This window comes from Astatotilapia calliptera, chromosome 19 (genome assembly GCF_900246225.1).
Source record: "Astatotilapia calliptera chromosome 19, fAstCal1.2, whole genome shotgun sequence".
NCBI lineage: Eukaryota > Metazoa > Chordata > Actinopteri > Cichliformes > Cichlidae > Astatotilapia > Astatotilapia calliptera.
The window spans coordinates 24,322,026-24,344,616 of record NC_039320.1 but is presented as its reverse complement, the minus strand read 5'-3'; the positions used below and the strand labels follow the sequence as shown (position 1 = coordinate 24,344,616).

General features: G+C 42.6%; 2 protein-coding genes across 4 annotated transcripts in view; both read left to right on the top strand.

Annotated features, from left to right (window-relative positions):
* The first annotated feature begins 20 nt into the window (after positions 1-20).
* On the top strand, positions 21-11,640 carry slc38a6 (solute carrier family 38 member 6). Of its 3 annotated transcripts, XM_026152545.1 has the most exons (17): positions 2,826-2,856; positions 3,027-3,100; positions 3,396-3,448; positions 3,553-3,592; positions 4,009-4,104; positions 4,701-4,722; positions 5,632-5,710; positions 7,676-7,761; positions 7,846-7,904; positions 7,983-8,054; positions 8,464-8,520; positions 8,993-9,072; positions 9,436-9,536; positions 9,609-9,733; positions 10,171-10,315; positions 10,606-10,700; positions 10,823-11,640. In XM_026152545.1, the coding sequence occupies exons 3-17, from the start codon at positions 3,408-3,410 to the stop codon at positions 10,904-10,906; spliced, it is 1,182 nt and encodes a 393-aa protein (XP_026008330.1). In that variant the 5' UTR covers positions 2,826-2,856; positions 3,027-3,100; positions 3,396-3,407; the 3' UTR covers positions 10,907-11,640. The 3 variants fall into 3 exon arrangements, with proteins under 3 accessions (XP_026008328.1, XP_026008329.1, XP_026008330.1); XM_026152543.1 differs by lacking the exons at positions 4,009-4,104; positions 4,701-4,722 and adding an exon at positions 21-263 and having other exon boundaries at positions 2,711-2,841; XM_026152544.1 differs by lacking the exons at positions 2,826-2,856; positions 4,009-4,104; positions 4,701-4,722 and adding an exon at positions 21-263.
* An 8,072-nt stretch (positions 11,641-19,712) lies between these two features.
* prkcha (protein kinase C, eta, a) overlaps positions 19,713-22,591 on the top strand; it is a 29,630-nt gene continuing 26,751 nt past the window's right edge. Inside the window, exon 1 of the mRNA XM_026152294.1 lies at positions 19,713-20,450. Coding sequence (XP_026008079.1) covers positions 20,100-20,450 — 351 coding nt within the window. The 5' untranslated portion in view covers positions 19,713-20,099. The remainder of the gene's footprint in view (positions 20,451-22,591) is intronic.

Genomic DNA, 22,591 nt, shown 5'->3' with positions numbered 1-22,591 from the left:
GACGTGTAGAACGCGACGGAAATAAGAGGCACGTGACTCAACATCAACAGTGATCAGCTGACAAGTTTAGAGGAGGAGAGTTTGAGATGGTATCGTAACTCTGCGGCTCCCCGTCTCCTCTCAATCTGCGAGGGTTTTTTTTTTACACTAATAAATTTGTTTCCCGCTTCGGTTCCCCACCCACAATGAGCATCAACAACGATGTGGACGTGGTCCGTGAACGCACCGCCCAGGACACCGAAGAGACTGCACCTCTGTTACAGGTAAAACAACAGGCGAAGACCCAAAAGTGAAACTGCGCTGAATGACTTGCTGACCTAAAATCTACAGAAAACAAATGTGTTTCTGTCACAAGGAAGAATTTATGTGTTTTATATAACTTTATTTATCCAAGAGACATTTGACAAATGATTTTTTTTTCTTCAAATCTGGCGAAGGGGTAGCAATAATTGCAACAAATCTAAAATCACAGTTCAATAAACATATTTTAAATGGTCCAAATTTAAAAAAATAAAAGTCAAACATCAACAGTGACTTTTTTTTGTTTAATTTAATAATACACTGTGAATTACAGCAGTTAAAATGGCTGGTTTTTGTAGTGTTGTCAGTAAATCAGGCTGTCAAAATGTCCAGGAAAAATATCACGTGCTTGTTTTGAACTGCTTGTTCATCTGTTTTCTGCCTGTGTCAGCACTTGCAGTGAAAGTACACCCAACACCAGAACCTCTCTTTCTTCTTCTTTTTCCCCCCTCTCATGCTAATCTCTAACTTTGTTTCCTTTGGGCTTTGTCTTTTTTTTGCTAGTAAATTATGTCCAAAATTGAAGTAGACAAATATATGATTTTTTTTTTTTTTTAATATACTGGCATTATTTCAGTATTTCACTGGTTAAAAATCCAAAGGACCAGACAGGGCACAAGAGAGGTGAACAAGAGAGTGCTTGGAGACAAGTGACCAGGATGGACAGGATTAGAAAGGAGTACATCACAGGGACAAAGTCGGGACTGTTTGGAGGGAGGGATAGTGGCTATATTAGACCAAGGATATTGAAGATGGAGCTGCCAGGCAAAAGGGAAAGAGGAAGACCTCAGAGGAGACTATGGATGTAGTCAAGGACAGGAAGAGGGTTGGTGTGAAAGAGAAGCGTGATTTAATTACATACCATGGTTTCACAGTTAAATGGACAATTCTACTGTCAGTCCCTCATTTGAGGATGTTGTTGTGGTTATATTAAATCAGTTGTCCACATACACGCTGACAGACTGCTCAAAGCTGCTGATGAATCCTGCAAAAACTCTGCAGAAACCAAAGTGTCACCTCTTCAGAATGTGCCATTTTAATAGTGTGCAGGGGAAAATGGGGGGAAAAACAACAACAAACCAAATTCATATTTCAGCCTTTGAACCACTTATTCTTTGATTTGATGTCAGACTAGATTAATTTAATGTTGTTTGCTGAAGCTACTTGAAGCTAAAACAGTGCACTGATAATGCAGATAAAGACTTTATTGTGACACAGAGACTATTTCAGTGCCCACTTAAGTGTTTAGAATTTTAACTTCAGACAAAAACTTTTTGACCTCACCCGTATTACAGCATTATATTAAAAATGACTGTTACAGTCATTTTTAAAACATCAGTAATGTATGTTTAGAGAGTTTAGAAGTTTTAGCTTGTCTGTCTAAAGGTAATGAGAGACTCTTTCTAGCTTGATTTTGTTAGTTTATGTGGCTGATTTCAGTGAGCAATATAGAGTTACAGTTCAAATCTAAGCAAGACATAGTGTGTGGTGTGTGTTGTTGATTCAGTGGGAGTATGTGAGGGTTACCATAAATTTTGTCATCATGGTGTGAACATGCGGCTCAATCTGGACGTACACATGTTTGCAAAGTACTGAAAACAACATGTTCTCCCTCCTTTGGCTACTCTGTTTAGGGGTCACCACAGCAGATCATTTGCCTCGGTCTCAGCCTATCCTTAGCATCTTCCTCTGTCACACCAACCCTCTGCATGATCTCCTTGAATAGATCCATCAACAATCTGTGTGGTCTTTCTCTTTTCTCCTGCCTGACAGCTCCATCTTCAACATTCCTTGTCCAATATATCCACTCTCCCTCCTCTGCACGTCCAAACCAACTCAGCTTTGGCTCTCTAACTTTGTCTCCAAACATCCATCACAGTGGTTTGATTTCTTCTTGTTTTGCTTCCAACTGTGTTGAATTGTACCCTGTGCAAGCTGGGATAAGCTTTACCTCAGTGTGCCATGCTTTACAATAAACTCCAGCTACTTTGTATTTTTATTCATTTGGGGTCTTAGTTCACTTCCTGTCTCTCAGTACTGTAACAGGGGGGACTGCAACAGCCTGAAGGTCAATCTAAGCTTGTTGTGACACTGACACAAGAGTTGCCACTCGTTCTGTCCAGGATATCCCCCATTAGAGAGGTCAAGCAGTTTGGGCAGCTCCCCTTATCCTGAGCTCAGGCAGCTGTCCCACAGCCAGCAGCTCAAATCCCTCTCCATCCATTCCCATTTCCATTCCCTGATCCTCCATGCCACTGCTGTGCTCTTTTCATGACATCCATCATCAGGGCAAGCCAGTTGTTCTTAATACTGTCATGAGTAATCTTCCTGAGGCTCTTACAAAAATAATCAGATTTCTTCTGCTGCATCTTTTTCTTCATGCTATTTATATTGTGTGTTATATGTGCAGGGAGCTGTGCTATCCAGAGCCAAAGGTGCCTCCTTCGCCTCCTCTGTGTTTAACCTGATGAATGCAATCATGGGCAGTGGCATACTGGGTCTAGCTTATGCCATGGCTAGCACTGGAATAGTTGGGTTTTGGTAAGAATCTTCTCGGTGCGTAAGGCAGAAAAATGCATGACTTGACCCCTGGTATCCCAGACGATATCTGGATTAGTTTGTTATAATTCCTATAGAGCATCTAAAACTGTGTCTCCCAGTGTTTATTTTTGCTTTACAATTTGATACGTGCTTGTAAAGATATGATGAGAAACGTTTTTTTCCAGTATCCTGTTGGTGCTGGTGTCCAGCCTGGCTGCGTACTCTATACACCTCCTGCTGAAGCTCTGTGACCAAACAGGTGGGTGGGATGCAGGGTAACACGTCTCTGTGGGTGTATCCAGGGGGCTTCATCCAGAGTTGTTACATTTAAACACCCTCACTTGATTTTTTTTTCCCGTTCCATTTACTTATTATTTGCATCCTCATTGTGAGAAACTTCAGATGATGTTTAAATAATATTTTACAGGAGCAAAGAGAGGAGATAAAAACCAGATAATCCCATTTTTCCATGAAGAATTTTGTGATGTGATAGTCATCCTGACATCGTTTTCATGTCTGATTCTTCTTTTTTTCCCTCTTCTTCTTGGCTTTAGGTATCAATTCATATGAAGACCTCGGAGGGAAAGCCTTACAAAAACCAGGAAAAGTAAGTGTTGATTTTTGGATTGCTGCACATTTGCCCTGCCAAAAAGTTTTTACAAGTTTTTCCACCGTGACCAGAGAACTTGCTCACACTGACTGTCTTTTTAGGTTCTGGTTGGAATCGCTATTCTTATCCAAAATATCGGTGGTAAGTGAGCCCCCGGTTCAATGTGCAGTTACATACATCATTTCTGACATGCTGGACAGGAACTGATTTTTGTGGGTTTTTATAGGAGAAGGGTGGTGAAGAGGGTGAGGAGTGCTGCAGGGTCAGACTATGGTCAGTTTATTTTGGAGGTAGATAGCGCCTCCTGCTGGTGCCCAAATGGCTGGTGTTTTACAGCCACCCTCCTGTGTGGCTATTATCTCGATTCCCTGATAACCTCTGACCCTGCAGCCGCTGTCTCCTCCCCTGAGCCTGAAACATGACTTCTCCTCTAATTGATCGCTGATGGTAAACCCACTCCCACCGTCTGTGTGTGGAGTAGCCTAATGGGACCCCTCCCTTTATTTCCCCCACCCCCTCACTTCTCTCTCTCTCTTTCTCTTACTGTCATTCCTCAGCCACAAACCGTGCTTCCCAGACAGTCGAGAGCTGAGGTGATAGCTCCTCTGCAGTCATTAGTGGCACGGCTGAGTGGATTATTGCCGTGCCCTCTGGTATGTGTGCGGTTTTCCCAGCATGGGGGCAATATGTGTGAGAGTGTGAGAGCCAGCACTCCAGCATGCATCTGTCTATACCCCGGGCTCCTTTTATAAGAGTGCAATTAGCCTCACTCTGGGTAAACATTCATCTGCACTGCCAAAGGCTGATGGGCCAATTGACCTTAATTACTGACCAGCCCAGGGCTCTCACAGCCGGCTTCGGCCCTTGTCCTTAATGAAATGAAAGTGGCTCTGGCCTTTGTTGAGCACACTCTGCCGCTATTTGCTGACCACACACAGAAGGTTTAGGTCAACTTTTCTTGAAGTTTACATACGTACTTATTATTCTAATACGTTTTCTTACCACTTGGCAACGCTTTCTCTTCACTCAGGGTTTTTTTTTCCCCCTCCCTGCTTTTTTTTTTAAAGATGCAAATACTGTCCCACCAGCAGTTTCCACAGATGTGGTGTTATACTTACAGTAACCAGCTGCATCGAACGAAACCATTGCATCATGTCTGCTGTGTGTGATCTCTGTCAGCATGTCTTTATTTGTCTGTGGCTTAAAACGATACATATAATATAAAAAAAACTTTCATGCTTTCTTTAAGTTGACGGATGAACTCTCCCAGGGTACGTTTTTGATTAATCCGCTAAAAAAAACCCCGCAGCCTCAGAGTAACATCTTATTGACAGATTTGAGCGCTTACATAAAATGTCTGCAGTTATTCTCAGAGAGGGAATGTCCGTGCGTCTGTGTGGGCCGAAGTGTTGCTGGGGGAATTTTCTTTCATAAACAAATACAGGATCTGGGGGATTAAGGCCAGGCTTATTTAACGGCAAGCGCAAGATCTGCCCTCCGAGGCAATAAGGGCCCAACTAACTCTGGCTAGCGTGGCTTCACAAATCTAAATCCCTTAACATTATCTCCCTTTATAACTGGCCACACACTGCATCTGAATACCAAACGTGCTCACTTCTGATGATGCTCTCTTCCCCCTTTCTTGCTTGCTTTCTTGTTTTTGGGGCTTCTAATACTCACAAAAAGTGACCCCCCCCCTCTCTCTCTCTGATTGGTTGCCTGTGCATACAGGGAAGTATCCTGTTTCCTAGTGAGGTGGAGAAAGGGGGAGAAGTACCTGGATTAGCGTCAGAGATCATTATTGTTAGCATTCCTCCCCCCTTCGCACTTCTTCGTCATGGCTGCTACTCGCGGTCTCCAGCAGTTGGAAGTCCTGCATAATGTCCGCTCCTCTATGCCAAGGGCTTTGCCGGTGATCCCCTTGAGCTGCCTGCCCCACCCGTTTGCATTGGAGCCGTAGTAACCCCCCCCCCCCCCCCCCCCCCCTTCCACCCTGCTATTTCCTCACACTGGAAAAACGCTCATCATCCTCACACAGCAGCTTATGATTGCTTGTGACAGCACACATTCATCTGCTGTTTTTATGATTTAGTAGCTTGGTGTGATTATGGGCTTTTTTTTCTTTCTTTTTTTTAATAAACACTCAATTTCTGAACCCTTTCTGTTCTCTCGCTTCTCAGCCATGTCATCCTATTTGTTCATCTTGAAGTCGGAGCTTCCTGCAGCCATCAACAGCCTCCTGAGTGCAGACAGCCCAGGGTGGGTATATCCAATGCTGTGAGCTCCCTCGTTTGCCAAAAAAGAAATTCAGCTCAAAATCTGTCACAGCTGCGGGTTGAACAAAGTCATTCTTTTGAATTAGCTGCACTGAGATAAAGAATGAGTCATTCCTGTTCCCATGATGTTGTAGATTATACCTTTTGGCCTTTTTTAAATAAGTCAAATTTGACACTTGTGCGCCACAAAGCTACACAAACTGGAATTAGTCGGGCAATAAGAAGCGCATGAATAATGTCGGGGAAGCTCCCTCGCTAAACCAAAATACACTGCTAATGTTTTCTCTGTCTGTCGTGTAGCGTGAGGCATGCCCACAGGAAATGTATTCCCGATACGAGAGCCATTCATCACCTATCAGCAGCAGCCAGTGCCTTTCATTGGTCTGCGTGGACATGCCTGCAGAGAAGTCCTTGGCAAAGAATGTAACTTCTATCACTTTATTATTGGCCACACTGGTTTAAGCAAGAGTTGTAGCTGCTCTCAGCCCTATCCGTCAACATCTGAATCTTCCACACACAGCTGCTTTGTATTAGCGCTCTCCTTTCACCCCCACCCCCCAAAATCTCTCACACATGTTCCCCGGAATCAGACTGATACAAGGGGATATCAGTTTTGCCATTCTAATTACAGCTCACTGCTGAGGGAAACAAAACATTTCTGTTAATGAGCGGCTTTGAGATGTTAACAGACGCGCACATTCGATTCCATCAAAGCCCAAATAAATGAGTTGTTTTATATTAAAACGCGTTTCTTTTATCTGGCTCATTTATCATAATACGGCAGAGCGAAAACAAAGTCACGCTCAATCTTTTCTGCGCTGCTGCTAACAGACTGCGTGTGTCCCGCTTCTCTCATCGCGTTTAAATTCAAGGCCAAAGACACGGACAGCTGTGGATCTGGGATTGTGCGCGGCCAGATTTATGCTGATGTTCGAGATTGACTCATTGGCAGTCGTGCTCCGGCTTTAACCGAGAGCTATCCTGCATCTCGTTATAGCATGAAATGTTCCACATTTCATGGTTCTTCTAGGTATCCTGTGACTTTACAGTAAGCCTGCAGCCTCCAGAGATCCCTTTTTCTTTTTTTTTACAAAAATGTCTGCAGGAATGAGAGCTTTTTTTTCTTTAATTTAAAGTGCTTCTTGTTGAAAAGTAATGTGCAAATAAACCGGCCTCGCCTTAATTAAGATTGGGTCGAATACTTTGTGTAAACTTGGCTTGGAGCAGACCTGATTGGACCAGAGAGAGTCCAGGTCAGAGCAGAGGTCTCGGTGACATCCAGTTACAGGGTAGAAACGGTGTAGATGCGGAGACAAATCCATCAGCGCCTATGGTAACGCCACAGCTGTGAAACTGCCAAACAGGGGTCAGTGGGTGTTGATGTTGTCAGAGCAGGTGCTGCTTGACTCTGGAAGCCCCCATAAAGAGCGGTGGAGCCAGTCCCTCACGACCCCCGCATACAACCCGCAGCAGAGAGCCGGGCAGCACCCACCTCGACCGACCCCGGTGGAGCCGGCATGCCTTCCACATGTGTCACCTCGAACGCCAAGCCCCCACCCCCCTCCTCCTCCTCATTTTACTCCCCGATCTCGAATGAACTGCCAAGGCTATCCCTCGGCAAAGGAAAATATTATTCCCCCTCTCCAAAAACCCAGCAAGTGAAATGTGGTCTCATCTGATGGAGCGACACAACGTTTGCATGTGAATTACATAATTGTTATGGTTTGCAAGAGCTAAAGCCTTTAATTCATACCACATGATGAATCTGTCGCTCTGTATTTGAGCACGAAATGGAGACAAATTTCCAGAGCCGGCCCATCTTAAGGCATGGAAGAATACTCTCTCCTATCCCTGACCTGATAATAAAACGTGGCTTAATTCAGTGTTAACCTGTAATAGTTCACTCCCTTGCTGTTTTTATTCATTCATTCATTTATTTATTTTCCAGAAATGCCTGGTATGAGGATGGCAGGCTGCTTCTGATCATAATCACACTTTGTGTCGTTCTACCTCTGTCATTGTTGCCTAAAATTGGTACGTTAAGCGATCCTCAAGCGTGTTATTTATTTTTTTTCTTGTTTGGTTGCTTCTTGATAGATCTTTCTCCCGTCCTTACAGGCTTCCTGGGATACACTAGTAGTCTCGCCTTCTTATTCATGCTGTACTTTGCAGTTGTGGTAAGCTCTGACACGAACCTCCATACGTCCATCTGTTTGTTTGTTTTCATTTTTGACTTTATTTATTATCTCGTGTAGGTCGTGGTCAAGAAATGGTCCATCCCCTGCCCACTGCCCCACAATATAACGTCCCTTTCAGGTGCCTTCAAGGTAAGAACAGCATTTCTTTCAGCACATAAATACTCTTTTGAAAACAACACAGATCTGGTGCAGTATGGTCCAGAAGGTCACGGGCACGGGATTAAGAGGAAAGCCCAGGAGATTGAGCTTACTGATTGTGTCTGCACATGCTGATGAGGACCAGAGAAGGCTGCACAGATCTGTGTATGGTAACTGATGCTGTTCCTGAAGGACAGGAAGTCCAGATAACCTTGCCTGATCCTGGAAATCAACTCTGACCTTTAGGAATTAAACAGACCATACAAAAAACCTGCTATGAGCTATATTAGAATACTTGTTTCCCTTAAGCTTGAAATTAAGCTTTACTATTTGCAGCAGCACTGCTGAACTCATCTCTTTCTAGAAATAACCGGCTCACTTTTTCACCTTGTTTCTCCAGATATCAAATTCCTCTGACTCAGAGTGTTCTCCAAAACTCTTCGTCATCTCTAGTAAGGTACGTATAGGAAACCAGCGTTTTTCCTCGGCACTGAACACGCGGAGGCTTTGAGGTGGCAGTGAGAAGCTGTTAAACGTAGATCTGCTGCAGCTGCTCCACTGTGTTGACAGGTCACACTCTCACCTGTGAAGTGTAACCTGTACATGTGGAACTCAAGCACACTACGCAGCTGACACGTGACACCGACTTACACTTTCTCGACCGTTTCCTATAATGTGCTCACACGGCACTATAGATGTATACTTGCACATAGTATAAGATGCATTTAGTGGAAGAAAAGTTCAGAAAGTTCTCACATTTCGATTTGCATCCTCACTCTTAGCAGCCCAAGCAGTAATTACTACTATGAGGACCATACCTTGACCCACCTACCTCCTCCCTCCAGTGTAACTGAGTAGGTTGTTAATTTGTTAATGACGGCTGTGCTCTGACTGATGTGTGTGTGTGTGTGTGTGTGTTTGTGTTGCAGAGTGCCTATGCCATCCCCACCATGGCCTTCTCCTTTCTGTGCCACACGGCTGTCCTGCCGATCTACTGCGAACTGGATCGGTCAGCTTCGCGTTTATTTCTACTATTTTTGCCTGTTTTCTGTCATATGTATCCAGTTATGACAGAAAACAGCTGCTTATATTAAACACGGCAAAGTTTCAAGTAGTTAGAGGATGCGTGAGTCAGAAGCTCAGGCTTTAGGCTCCTCTACATGCATTTCCTACAGTTTGCTTTCTATGTGGAGAGGAGGTTAAATGACCTGACTTAGGGGCTACACCAAGGCCCAGGATAGGATAATAAGATAAATTATAATTGTTATGTATCATTTAAAGATATTCTAAGTCTATGAATAAAATATGGAGCTGGAAATGACCATAATAGGTGCTTGTCACGTGAATGCATTATTATGGCTTTGTCTTTCAGACCTACCAAAGCCAGGATGCAGAAGGTCACGAATATCGGCATCAGCCTCAGCTTCTTGCTGTACTTTATTTCTGCGCTGTTTGGCTACCTCACCTTCTACGGTAAGTCATCAGGGACACTTTCATTCAAAGGAAAGCATTGTCCCATCTCTGTTTTCATCTTCTAACTTTTAGCTCACGTGGAATCCGAGCTGCTCCTCAGTTATGATGCATACTTGCCCCGGGACACCATGGTGATAGCGGTTCGACTGGCCATCCTCCTGTCTGTGCTGCTGACTGTGCCACTTATACACTTCCCTGTGAGTAGACCTGCTTCATCATCATCATCATCATCATCATCATGATGATAATAATAATAATAATAATAATAATAATAATAATAACGATGCTTTTTCCACACAGGTTTGTTTAGTGCTTCTTCTTTTTTCTTTTTTTACTCAAACTGTGAAACTGAAGAACTGAACTGAAAATACTTGAAGGCTTTGTTGATCATTTTTATGTTGTTATTGTGATCAAGATGGTTTTATTTTTCAGTTCCACCTTTTTACTCTTTCACTTTATCAATTTAAATTTATTGTCGCCTAGAAAATTCATCTGGCTCTGTTACTGTGTTACAGCTGCCAGAAAAGCAGATTACTTCACTTTCCTTCTTTCTGCTTTAAGACATTTAGTTGCAATAACACTCGAGTGCTTTCAGCTTGAATGGGTACTGTCTGTGTCTGTGTGCTTGCTGCAGGCCCGTAAAGCTGCAATTTTGATGCTTTTCGGGGGGCGTGCCTTTTCTTGGCTGATCCACATCGCTGCAACTCTAACCATCCTGTGTGTGGTGCTGATACTCGCCATCTTTGTGCCTGATATCAGAAATGTGTTTGGAGTAGTAGGTATGTGGTACTTTGAAAATACTTTTAACATATGGGAGTGGGGGGGGGGGGGGGGGGGTGTATATCAATAGATATTATATTGTTCATAAATTATAGATATATTTTTATTTCCTTACCTGTAACCTTTTAAATATGAACAGGCATTATAAGCTGCCAATATCCCAGTAGCCCACAGTTATTGATTGTACTGGCTAGAACTGCAGTATCTGCTTATACATAATTGATGGCTGGAGTCCTGCTCAAACAGTTTATAAATCTCCTATCATGAGCCTTTCCTGTTTGTTCCTCAGGATCAACAACATCCAGCTGCCTCTTATTTGTCTTTCCGGGCATCTTCTACCTCAAAATCAGCAGGCAGCCCCTCAGGTCCTTCGACTCTGTTGGGGTAAATGAGCTCTTCCGTAAATAGAAGATCTGGCGATGAAGTTGCATACATTATATTTTGAGGTAATCTGGTAATTATTTCGATTTTTTTCTTTTCTTTTCTTTCTCCTCTCTCCCCTTCAGGCTGCACTACTCGTGGTCTTTGGCGTGATTATGGGAGTCATCAGTTTCTGTGTTATCGTCATCACATGGGCAAAGAGCTCCTAGCCCCCTTCTGGTCTCCTCCCCCAGACCAACAACAAAACCAAAGAAAATGAAGCGCGCACCAAACAAACTGAAAGTTGAATAAATAAAGGGAACAGCATCGCCCCCAGGCATTTATTTATGATAAAATTATTCTACATTTGTTTGTTTTTTTTTTACGTTCTTTCCAATCTCAGCTCAATGTTTACATCTCCTGTACCGCACTGACCTTTGTACTGTACCAAATTCAGGGCAAGTCTTGTCTTTTTTTTTCAAATCTGATGTGTGGGTTTGTGATACAAAGCTGTAAATTTACTTTAATGTGCTTGTTTTTTCATTTCTACTTGTTCTGTGTTTGCGATTTTTGCACTTTATGTAAATTATTGACCACCTGATGAAGACTACATCGAAGTTTACTGCTTTCCTAAATTTTGTATGTGACACTATATGTATTTGTAAACACAGTGGGTTTTATGAATCACATTTATTTTTTGGGGCATTTGTTTTGAGTGTCTTTGAGCTTTGAGCACTCTAAAATCAGGTAAAACTATTTCTGCTACATCGTCTACTGCAGTGAATGTGATAAAACCGGTGATCAGTTTGTTGGTTCATTATAGCGCACGCCATGTGGGCCTAATTTAAAATGTGTTAGATTGTATCAAATTGCCAGCACTTGATAAAAGAGACATTGTTTATGTAATGACATGTCAGTTTTGCTCTATTTAACCACTAAAATGTCTTTATCGGTTTTCTAGAAAGCTCATCAGTCAAAACATGTCTGCTTGTTTGATTGGCAGGCACACTGCTGACGCTGAGGCCCCGCTCCTCAGTTGTACTGTGGTTTTCAGCCTGTAGCTAATGAAAGCCACATGCTCTGTACGTTTCTAATCATGATGCTGTTTAGATTGTCTTCATGCTGCCTCTGGAACCTACGGCCACCCGACTGCTGCTTTTAATCTGAGGAATTAGGCAGGCTGGCCCCCGCCATCCCTGCGAGAAAGCAGCGGCTGCAGGATTTTCACGCCACCCTTTTTTCCTTTTTTTAAAACAAGGTTCGGTAATGCAGGGAATATCCCCGTGCTTCAATCCACCCCTCTTAAGGACACTCCCAGAAATAAAGGGCACCACAGCTGAACATATATATTTGGTTGTCATGAGGGGTAGAAGCAATGAAGTATGACAGCAGAAAAAAATACTGAAGTACATTTTTTCCAAATAATTGTAATAATTTTGGGCTTGAAGGAATAATTTAAAGAAATGCCAGTGAGAAAGTCCTCAGATAAAGGAGCTATAAATGAAGTGGGAAAACAACAGTGTTTCTGACAAATAGGAACAAATTAAGAATCCTGACCTTCTCCTGCACGGGATCATTTACAAACCTCTATGCTGAACGCAAAAGCAGAGCAAGATTGCCACCTGGTGTCAGACTGTGTCCACAGCAGTCCAGGTCGGCACCATTTCACAGAAACTCAGGCGTCCTATGTTTTATCAAAACCTAACTAGGTGAAGATAACCACATGCTCAGATATTTTTCCAGGTTTATAATGAGCTGGAAAAATGCATGTTAACTCAAACCAGAGCTGGGTTTTTTTGTTTTTTTTAAAATGGAGATCTGACTGGGTCCCGAGTCCTCGGGCCCAGAGGTGGAAGTGTTTTTGTTTAGTTAAACTCACTCACACCCTGGGCCCATGTCCAGCAGTATGACAGCACCATCTCCCAGGGTTAAAGGATGGAATGAGCCAGCAGAGGAGCGATGGTGGGCCGGAATTAAGCTCCTGCTGGCAGCCGCCACTTTTGTATTGTTTCAAGAGGCGTCGGCTGTGTTCTTTGAAAATCATTTTCTGTTGTTGGAAATCAGGAGAAGGGTGAACCTGGTGTCCTCACTTTGACCTTCAGCCTACTTTGCCCATCCTGTGTGTGAAAACAGGCTGGGAACCACTGGATTAGATATGCAGAAAGTATTATCTACGTTTCTACAGGTGGCTGGAGACTGTTATCAGTGTGTCTTCTCTCTCCCTCCCCTCACCCCACCCAGTCACGGCAGACAGCTGCCCCTCCTGAACCTGTTTCCGTCTTTATTTCCTGTTAGGAAGGAGTTTTTCCTTCCCGCTGTTGCCAAGTGCTCGGTCACAGGGAGTCGTCTCATTGTTGGAGTTTTCCCTGCGTTATTGTAGGGTCTTTACCTTACAACACAAAGCAACTTGAGGTGACTGTTGTTGTGATTTCGTGTCTTTATAAATTAAATTAAATTGAATTTTCTGTTGTGGTGGACATCAGAAACTGAAAATCTCAGTGCGGACAACATCTGCTTTCTGTTTGCCTGCATAATCTTGTTCAACAGGCATTCCTGGCTGAAAGGTGCTTCACATGAGCTTTTTAAATGCCGGTTGGCATGATGAGTGGCTGTCCTTGTTAGTCACGGTGGGGACTGCAACTCAGAAGAGATGCCATCAATACGCAAGTGTCATCACTGATGAAGTGCTCTCCATTTATTTATTTTTTTCCTCTTTCCTCCCATTCTCTCTGTTCCCTCCATCTACATTCACTCCATGCCGCTTTTCTGCTTTTAATCAATTTCCATGCTCTATCAGTAAACATGTTCTTTGTGTCACAGTAAGAGCATTCCTCACTCTGAGCACTCTTTCTGAAAGAGCACACGCTTTGGTCATAGGAGAATGTGACCCATTTATACTCCTTATTTCTTTATGATTTTTTTAAATATCATATTGCTTAAATAAGGCCTCAAAGCAGGAAAAAAACACATGATTAGAGATCTTTATATGTGACATGGTGCAGTTTGACAACATCATCTGCTCCTGCTTTTCAGCTAGCGTGCTTCAGACAAGCCCGTGCTGCATTTGTAGATGAGCGATGTCCTTCAGCCCTTTCACCAGGGGAGTCCCCAAAGCTGTGTATTAACTGAAAACCATTGTGTGCAGCAAACTCGTCACTTTCTCGAATAAAGGGGAAGAACTGACTGACACACGCATCACCTGCCAGTTCACAATAAGGGCCAACACAATGACTAAAAAAATAAACTTGACTCCAAGATTGCAGTCCCTATATAGTCCTCGAGACACAATACACCTCTGTAGCAGAGCCGTATGTTTTCAGGACTGGAATCAAGGTCAAGAGTGAAAGAGGAGGTTTTATAAATAAACAAGGGAAGTTTTACAAGGAAAAGCTTTGTAGTGGTTTGTCAATTTGGCATGTAACGACCAGAGGTTGAGGAGTAAGGAAGAGCGCCGATGGAGGCCCAGTGGTCAGCAGCGCAGTGTGGGATTCTGTTTTTTTTGGTTGGGAGCAGGGGTTAGTTTGTGTCACTGCAATCCCATCAGCCCTGCGCTGAGCCTTTAATGCAGCCCTGACGCCTTTCTGGCGCAGGGGCCACGCTGCCTCACATCTGGAGCCAATTACCCTGGAGGGGCTGTGACAGGGCCCCCACCATCCTCTACTCTCTGCTCCTCTGTCCAAAGCAGCTCACACCACTCTCACAGTTGCATTCTTCTTTTCACAACATCATGCTTTATTTGTCAGTCCTTTTCCTCTTTCTTTTTTTTAATTTGAAAACCATAACCTCCTCTACACTCAGAATCCCCCCTCCCCCCCCTCTAATAAGCTGATAAAGAAGAATAACAGGGTATGTTTGTGGCCGAAGGGCTTAAGAGAGCAGAGAGCACTACGTAATGTCAGAGTCTCTTGTTTGAGGCCGTGTGTGTGTGTGTGTGTGTGTGTGTGTGTGTGCACAGCCTTACCTGAGGAGAAGCTGGGGTCTTGTGACTGGACTGTAGCACGGGGGTTAGTCCTGCTGCTTGGACCCGATGACTGATGAGGGTAATTGAGTTTGTGGTAGTGCAGCAAGCGTGTTAGGGGTGTAGACTGGCCCCGTAGGATTTCTCTCACCGAGGTCACAAGCGCTGGGAATGGGCTTCACCATATCTGGACCATACTCTTGTTAGTTCCCGCCCCACAGTTTGGCACCAATGCTATGGTTCATTAGCTGCAGCTATAGGGTGTACCTGGGCAGAGAGCCAGGGGATTGAGCTGTCCTGGGTTACACAGACATAAATTGAGAGTGTAGACTGTGAAGCAAATGTGGAAACTCTACAGGTGGCTGAAATTAAGCCATATACACAGAATCAGCCTGCTCTGAAAAAAGGAGGGGGGAGGCTTTTGGTAGCTGGCTTTGTGCTCGAGGCAATAAAATCTTGGCATTTTAAGGAGATACCTCAGAAGTGTGTGTTCATGCCTTTGTGTGTGTAAAGCATGCACATGTCTAATGTATATGTACACATGAAGCTCACAAGTCTGTGTGTTCTCAGTCTCTGGAGTCATGGAGAGCTGCAGACGTCTCCCATGGGTGCATAAATTCACGATTTGGCCGTGACAGCCTCTTCCAGAGAGAGAGAGAATGTTAGGCTGGAATGAGGGGGAAGCCATGCAGGGCAAAGAGCCACTGAGTTGGCAGACAGAAGGAGAAAAAGAGGGGGAACTGCTCGTAGAACAAAGAAAGAAAACAAATCATCCTGAGCTGTAAAAGTGCCATCTCTCGTTCTGGGGTAAAATATGAGCGAGTGGAAGAAAAATAGATTTTTAAAGTTTATCATAAGAGGGATGTGAGCAGAAAGGAAGAGGAGGGGGTGGAAGATGAGGGGGATCAATGGATTAAACAGTCTTACTCTGCCCTCTGCTGGACAGTTCAACAAAACAACATTGAGGCTTTGCTGAAAGCAGGAACACTCTTATGACCTTTCTCAAACTGTGCACAGAAATAGAACTAAAATACCCCGACTCTAACATGTATTTAAAAAAAAAAAAGCCATGTGAGAATACCTGAACATTTGCTCCTGCTGGTCGGGGTGATCTGCAACAAAAATTTAAAGGGGCAAAATGTTTTATTTTCAACCACCAGCTTTGAGAGTCCTGCCGCTGATTGCTGTAAGTGCACTGACACTTTTTGCACTGAATCAATCTGCTATCGGCCCGCTTTGGCATTACGACCTTCTCTTCTCAGTAAGGTCATGTCTGAGAGGCCGTTTACAAGACATCCTGGATTCAGGGGATGTGCAAGTTCTGGGACCCCAGCCCTTTATTTATAACAGCTGGACCAGAGAGATGTGGAGTCCTGACATTTGGCAGAGTGGGGTGAGAGGTCAAGTCTAACACCAATAAAGTGAAGACTTTGATCGTGGCATTTATGGATAGAGGAGGTACAGCACCCTCAGAGTGGGAGAGAGTGGTGTTTAAAGAATAAAGAAAAAGAGCACTCCTGCAGTTAGGTGAACCAGCCGGTCAAGAAAGAAAAAAGAAAAAGAAATTAAGTAGCTGAACTTTTACTTTCATTTCAGGATTTATTTTACAGCCCATTGCCTCCTGCTGGTTCACTGAGCCCAGTCAGAGGATGTCAACAAGCACAGATGTGCATGTAATAATAATTTGAATTACTGCTTTTTTGTGTGTGCTGTAAATATTGAGGAAAGTGCAGCTTTAATTCAAGAGGTTTAACAAAAATATTGCATTCCCTGTTCAGGAAATGCAGCCTTTTTATATACAGACTTTATAATTTTCAGGCACAAGTGCTATTTAAGTGCTTGCTTGACTGACAAGCACTTTCATGGCCAAGTGGAATCTGTTCTCTCATTATTCCATGACAAATTAAGCAGATAAAAATCTGTAGTTGTTAAGTGTTAACACAGATAGACAAATACATGTTTAGCACAGCAAGTGCTCTCAACATGAATGTCATGGTCCCCGTGTCTCTCTGGTTGGCCCACGCTGGCTACAGGTTTTGTTGTTGTTGTTTGTTTTTGTTTTCTTTGTCTCTCCTCCTCCTCTCTGCCTGGGCGGAGCTCGTTACGGGCTCTCGCTCTTGGCCCACGCACCTGTGTGATTGTGTCCACCTGCTGCTGATCTGGCTGATTTCCCCAGCTGCTATTTAAGGCAGTGGCACAGAGCAGCTCACCGCTGGAACGTTGAACCTCCTGAGTTCGTGCTCTCGGCATTTTCAAAAGAATGCCCTGTGTGTATTTTGCTGTGGAACTAACGTTAACTTCTGTGTGTAGATATCCCTCTTCTGGACCAAATCACGGAACCTGCCCGGGTGTGGCAGCGTGTGTGGAGTTTTGGAGCGAGTGCGGCTGAAGAGGAGTGCGTGTGTGCGGAGGAGCTGTGGCGGTGACTGTGTGGAAGAGGAAGCGTGTGTGTGGATTTCCCCCCTGCTTCTCTTCCTGGAGCCCTGGACCCCCCTCCCAACTCACTGTACATATATATATAGCACTGAGGTGATCCCTGTTGTAAATAAATCTCCTTTTGTTCTCTGAGAAAGAACTGTCTGCGCGTGAGTCCGTTCAGTAGCCATGACAATGAGGTCCAAAGATATAGGTAAAGGTGGCCATCATTAGTCTGAAACACCGGAATAAAACTATCAGAAAGATAGTAAAAGCTTTAGGAGCGGCCAAATCAACAGTCTGGTGCATTCTTATAAAGAATAAATGCTCCTATACGGCTCAGCATCTACCTGGAAACCACAGAAAACAACTAAAATGGATGATTACAAATGCTTTGCTTGGCTAGAAAAAGCATTCACAACATCTAACCAAGTCAATAACACTCCCATGGAGGCATGTGTATCATTGTCTACAATCATGAGAAGCCCTTGTGAATATAAATGCAGTTTATACAATGAGGTGGAAAGCACTGGCTTCCCCGAAGAGCAAGAAGGCCAGATTAGACTTTGCAAAAAAGCATCTAAACGGCCTGCACAGTTCTGAAAAAAAAAAAAAAAAAAAAAAAAATATATATATATATATATATATATATATATATATATGGACAGATTAAATCAAGATTAACTTGTACAATTCAAATGGGAGTATGGAGAAGAGAAACAGCTCTCCTTAACATACTGTGGCAGGAGTGTGGTCTCTGGTATGCTGCAGTGGAGGGGTGGGGACAGGTGTGTGTGCTGTGACTGATGACTCTCTCTCCCTATATAGAGTGATGGCAGAGACTGACGGGGTGTGTGTGCAGTGGAGGAGCTACAGAAGGAGCTGACTCCTTGCTCGAGTGCCTTAGTCACAGCGAACTGCTAAACAAGCGAAATAAAGAAATGCAAAACACGTCAAACACTGTGTCTGTCGGGTGCTTGCTACACATGCCGTCTGTGATGGTGGGGGCAGTGTTAGGGCATGGGTATGTATGGCTGCCAGTGGAAGCAGGTCCCACTGTGGCTGCTGATAGAAGTATCAAAATGAACTGTGAGGTGTGCTCAGATTCAGTCAAATGCTGCAAACTGACTGGACAGCAATTCATGGTGCAAATGGATAATGACCCAAAGCATACTGCAGAAGCACCCAAGAGTTTCTCATGAAATGAAAGAAGTGAGTCAATTCGGTCACATGATCTCTGGCTAATAGAGCGTGCGTTTTAGTCAACTGGAGACCAAAATACCCACAAACCAGCAGCAACTCGGTTTGGCTGACATAGCATCTCAGGAGACGAAACACAGCATTTGGTGATGGGTTCTAGACGTCATGGAGTCATGAAATATTAAAAATGATCCTTATGGAGCTTGGGATGGGGATTGGTTATATGCTGTTCAGTAGTTCTCAAAAATCATCCAAATTGTAATGGCCTGAATGTATTGAGGTATGTCTTTGTATCGTTTGGTACTTGTTTTATTAGGCCTGATATGTCAAACTGCATGTAAAAACTCTATAAATAAAGAGGGGGGAAAGAGCCTTATGTATAAAATTATGTTAGTTTGTATAATTAATTTTGAGCTTCTGAGAATGACAGGCTCTATGTAAAAAAATATCTGCAATTCTTAAACAGTCAATTAAAGCTGAAAGTCTGCACTTCAATCAGATCTTCAGTCTTTGATTTCAGATCCCCTGCGGTGGTGCACAGACGCCAAACTGCATGAAAATACGTCACTATGGCTCTAACTGGAAGCACGATACTTCCTGCTTGCTTGTTTGGTTTAAATTACATTAGATTTTTGAAATATTTCTCATCATAACGTCCAACAATACACTAAATAATAAATATCAAGTCTCGTTCCAAACTCGTCTGTTTGATTGATTTTTACTTGGTGTGTCCTGATAAAATCCATTAAGGCTCTAAATATAAAGACAAAAAGTAGAGCTTTGCATACTTACTTATGTGTCACGTCTCATGTTCGTTTCAGGGTGTTTCATTGTATTTACTGATCTTTCATGGCCATCTACTGGATGAAGAGCAAACTGCAAACATAAAACTATCAATACACTGTGTAAAAGTACATCCAGTTCTTTATTTATTAGTTATTTGCATTGTTTTTCTTTAATTTAGAAACAGATTTTTTTCATTTGTTGTATTTTTTTTTCCACTTCTGCAGAAGTGCAAGGCTAAGCTGTTGTCGGGAGCTCTGATGCGAGGGTAGATTTTCTTTGTTGACAGCCTGTGGTCAGCTTATCTGTGCTGGTTCTGATCAGAACTAATCAAGCCTACTCTTTATGGTTTTAGCAAGCTTTAGATTAAAGTATACTTAAGCAACTGTTACACGAGCTATGACAACTGCATGTAAAAAGTAGCCAGTCAAGTCTGACAAAGAAAAAATCTCTTTTAAATCTTTTTAAAGCCTGATAAAGCCCTTGAAGTTATAAATGAGAAACTCGGACTCTGTAGTGCACGATAAGAGCCAAAGGGGCGATATTTCATCACAGAGTGAAGGACAGGTGAAGCACCACAGCACCTTACACAAACAGAGTGTTGCATCATGGTCTATATAGTACCAGACTCCATTTTTTTCTACACAAAGAACTACAATACAACCACGTGACACACCAACCCGACAGTGACAGGTTGAGAGGTTTGCTGATGTGTGTGTGTGTGTGTGTGTGTGTGTGTGTGTGTGTGTGTGTGTGTGTGTCAAATGTTATGCGGAACTTGTGCCTCCTCCCCAGCATGCTGTCGCTTCCTATTTACTGAAAGCATTTGAAGCAGGTTCGCACCGATACTGGCTGCAGCTTTTTGCGCTCACAGTAAACGCGCTGCACAGACGGTCAGCACAAAAACTTTTAGGTCAGGATGAGCTGACACCAAGAACTGTGAACAGATTTGGTCGTTGTTGACCTGAAGTGAGCGTGAATGACTTTTTCTCCATATTGTTTTTAAAATATTATTTTTAATTTGCCTGCTGTCTTTTTAACTTAGCGCATATATAAGCTTAGTAAACATGAAGTTTAACGGGTATCTAAAGCTCCGGATCGGCGAGGCGGTGGATCTGAAACCGACTACCTTCTCCCTCCGCCACTCTGTCATCTTCAACAAGGCTCCTCCAGCCATGGACCCCTATATTGTGGTGAAGGTGGACGACTACAAAATTGGGCAGACTCACACCAAGCAGAAAACCAACATGCCCACGTACAACGAGGAGTTCTGCCTCAACGTGAACGACGGCAAACAGATCGAGCTGGCTGTTTTCCACGACACTCCAATCGGATATGATGACTTTGTGGCCAACTGCACCATTCAGTTCGAGGACCTCATCGAAACTTCCAACACAGGGGAGACTTTTGAGGGATGGGTAAGTTTTAGGGTTCCCTTGTTTTTTTTGTTTAAGTGAAACTGTCATTTAATGGCTGTTTAAGTGTTATTTCTTCCATTTAAATTTAGACCATCCTTTAACCATAAACATGGGTGGATTCGTCTGTCAGGATGCCCTGGGGCACAGATGTGCAGCTGGCCACACACCACTACATACACCTCACAATATGAGAGCAGGCCTGTGGTCTCGTACTGAGAACAGTGCCTAATAATAATAATAATAATAATAATAATAATAATAATAATAATAATAAGAAGAAGAAGAAGAAGAAAAATAAAATGTTTTTATTATTAAAGTACACACACCTCCAAGCAGAGTTTATTGGTTCAACCCGGAGCCAAAAACGCCTCAGATCCAATGACAGTATGATGGCATTTCCTGCCATCATACATTGCCTTGGAAAATTAAATAACAGCCAGAATCAATATACCTGAAGGTCCAATACCAACAATACTTAGTATGTCCAGCATGATCACTCACATCACTTACAGCTGCCACATACCCAGACATGAACCAGTTCCTGTTTGCTGGAGCAGTAACTGACCCAAAGTTTCTGCCTGTCCCATCTCATGTAGCTTTATTGTAGTATATGTATGAGAAATAATGCAAAGGAAGAGACTTTTACAATTCTTTATAATACAGAAACTTTAGTGTCAAAAGCTCTTAAAGAAATTTATCACTGATCCACTTTTAGTTGGTAATGTGAAATGGGCCTACTGTTTACAAACCTATGGATGGCTTAATGGGAACATATACTTTTATTCTTATTTTTTGTCAGATATATATGCAATTTAAATTGCATATTCATGTTAAACAAGGCTTTAACTATGTTAAAAATGCATTATACAGACAGCTTTGAATTACTCAAAGAGTATCTCAGAAGCTAGTGTGATATTATTTTGATACATTGCCCACAATAACATTTGAATACAGTATTCTGTGTAACTGAAGGATAATTTTTTTTAAAGGGTGAAAAGCTGGAATTTTATATGCAGTACGTACACTGCGGTGTCACATTAGTGTATAACTGATTAGTTCAGTGAATTCTCAGCTGGATGTTCACCATCTTTACTAAAGCTTCTGTGCATTTTACCCTCATTCATTTGAGTAACACCCCCCAGTGTGTCTGTAATTGCATGGCAAAAAAAAAAGTATTGTAATTTTATTGACCCACCTGTACTGGGAATGCTAAATTTTTACTTTCGGCAACAAAAATGTTACAGAGATTTCTTTATAGTCATCTTCAGGCCTACGAAGCCAAACTAAAGTCGTCTTGCTGCCAATATATATGTAAACATTTCAGTAAAACAGTGTTCTTTAGAAGTCTTACTGACACTTAATTTACTCTTGTCAGCAAATACCATGCTAGCTTTGTTAGCTTTGGTTGTTCCTGACAGCAGACCTTTCCCATGTCAGTCATGCATTGTATGCCAATTAACTGAAGCATGCACAGGAAAAAAGCTGTACATATGTTTTTTGCAGCTTGTGACTGAAAGACTTAATTGACCGAACACGAGAAAACAAACAATGCAAAGGGCATTAATATTTACAGATCAGTCACATGTTACACATGTTGTTCATGCGCTTATTCCTGGTTAGATTAAGGTTCCAAAATAAGCAAGTTAAGTTGAGATTCAAGTTTTAATCAAGAACAAACAAACCAGTGAACAAATGCAAAAATAAACAAGTGTTGCTCACAGGCACGCGGTGCTTCTCCTCAGCAGGCTTTCTCAACGCTGGCCAATCAGACAAGTGTGCTTTAAGTCAGTTTTTTTTGTTTTGTTTTACTTTACAAGGGTAACTTTTCTGAATTTAAAGTCCCGGAATCAAAATATGGACCTTATGATGAAAAAAATCATCCTATATTTTCTAATCCTGCTTAAATTATTAATTTCTTCTATCCATACCTAAGCAATTTTAAGACAACGCTATAAGACTGATTAAAAATGTAGTTCCAGGTTGATTTATAGTAAAAAAAAAAGTTAACCTCTAAAGTCACATTCACATTAGGCGCTATTTTAACTTCACATCAGAGCTTTAATACTTTATGAACAGCGTTTTAGAGCAGGTTTAGAAGGCAAAGCCTGTTATTAAGCTCAGGGCGCTGTTCACTACACGCC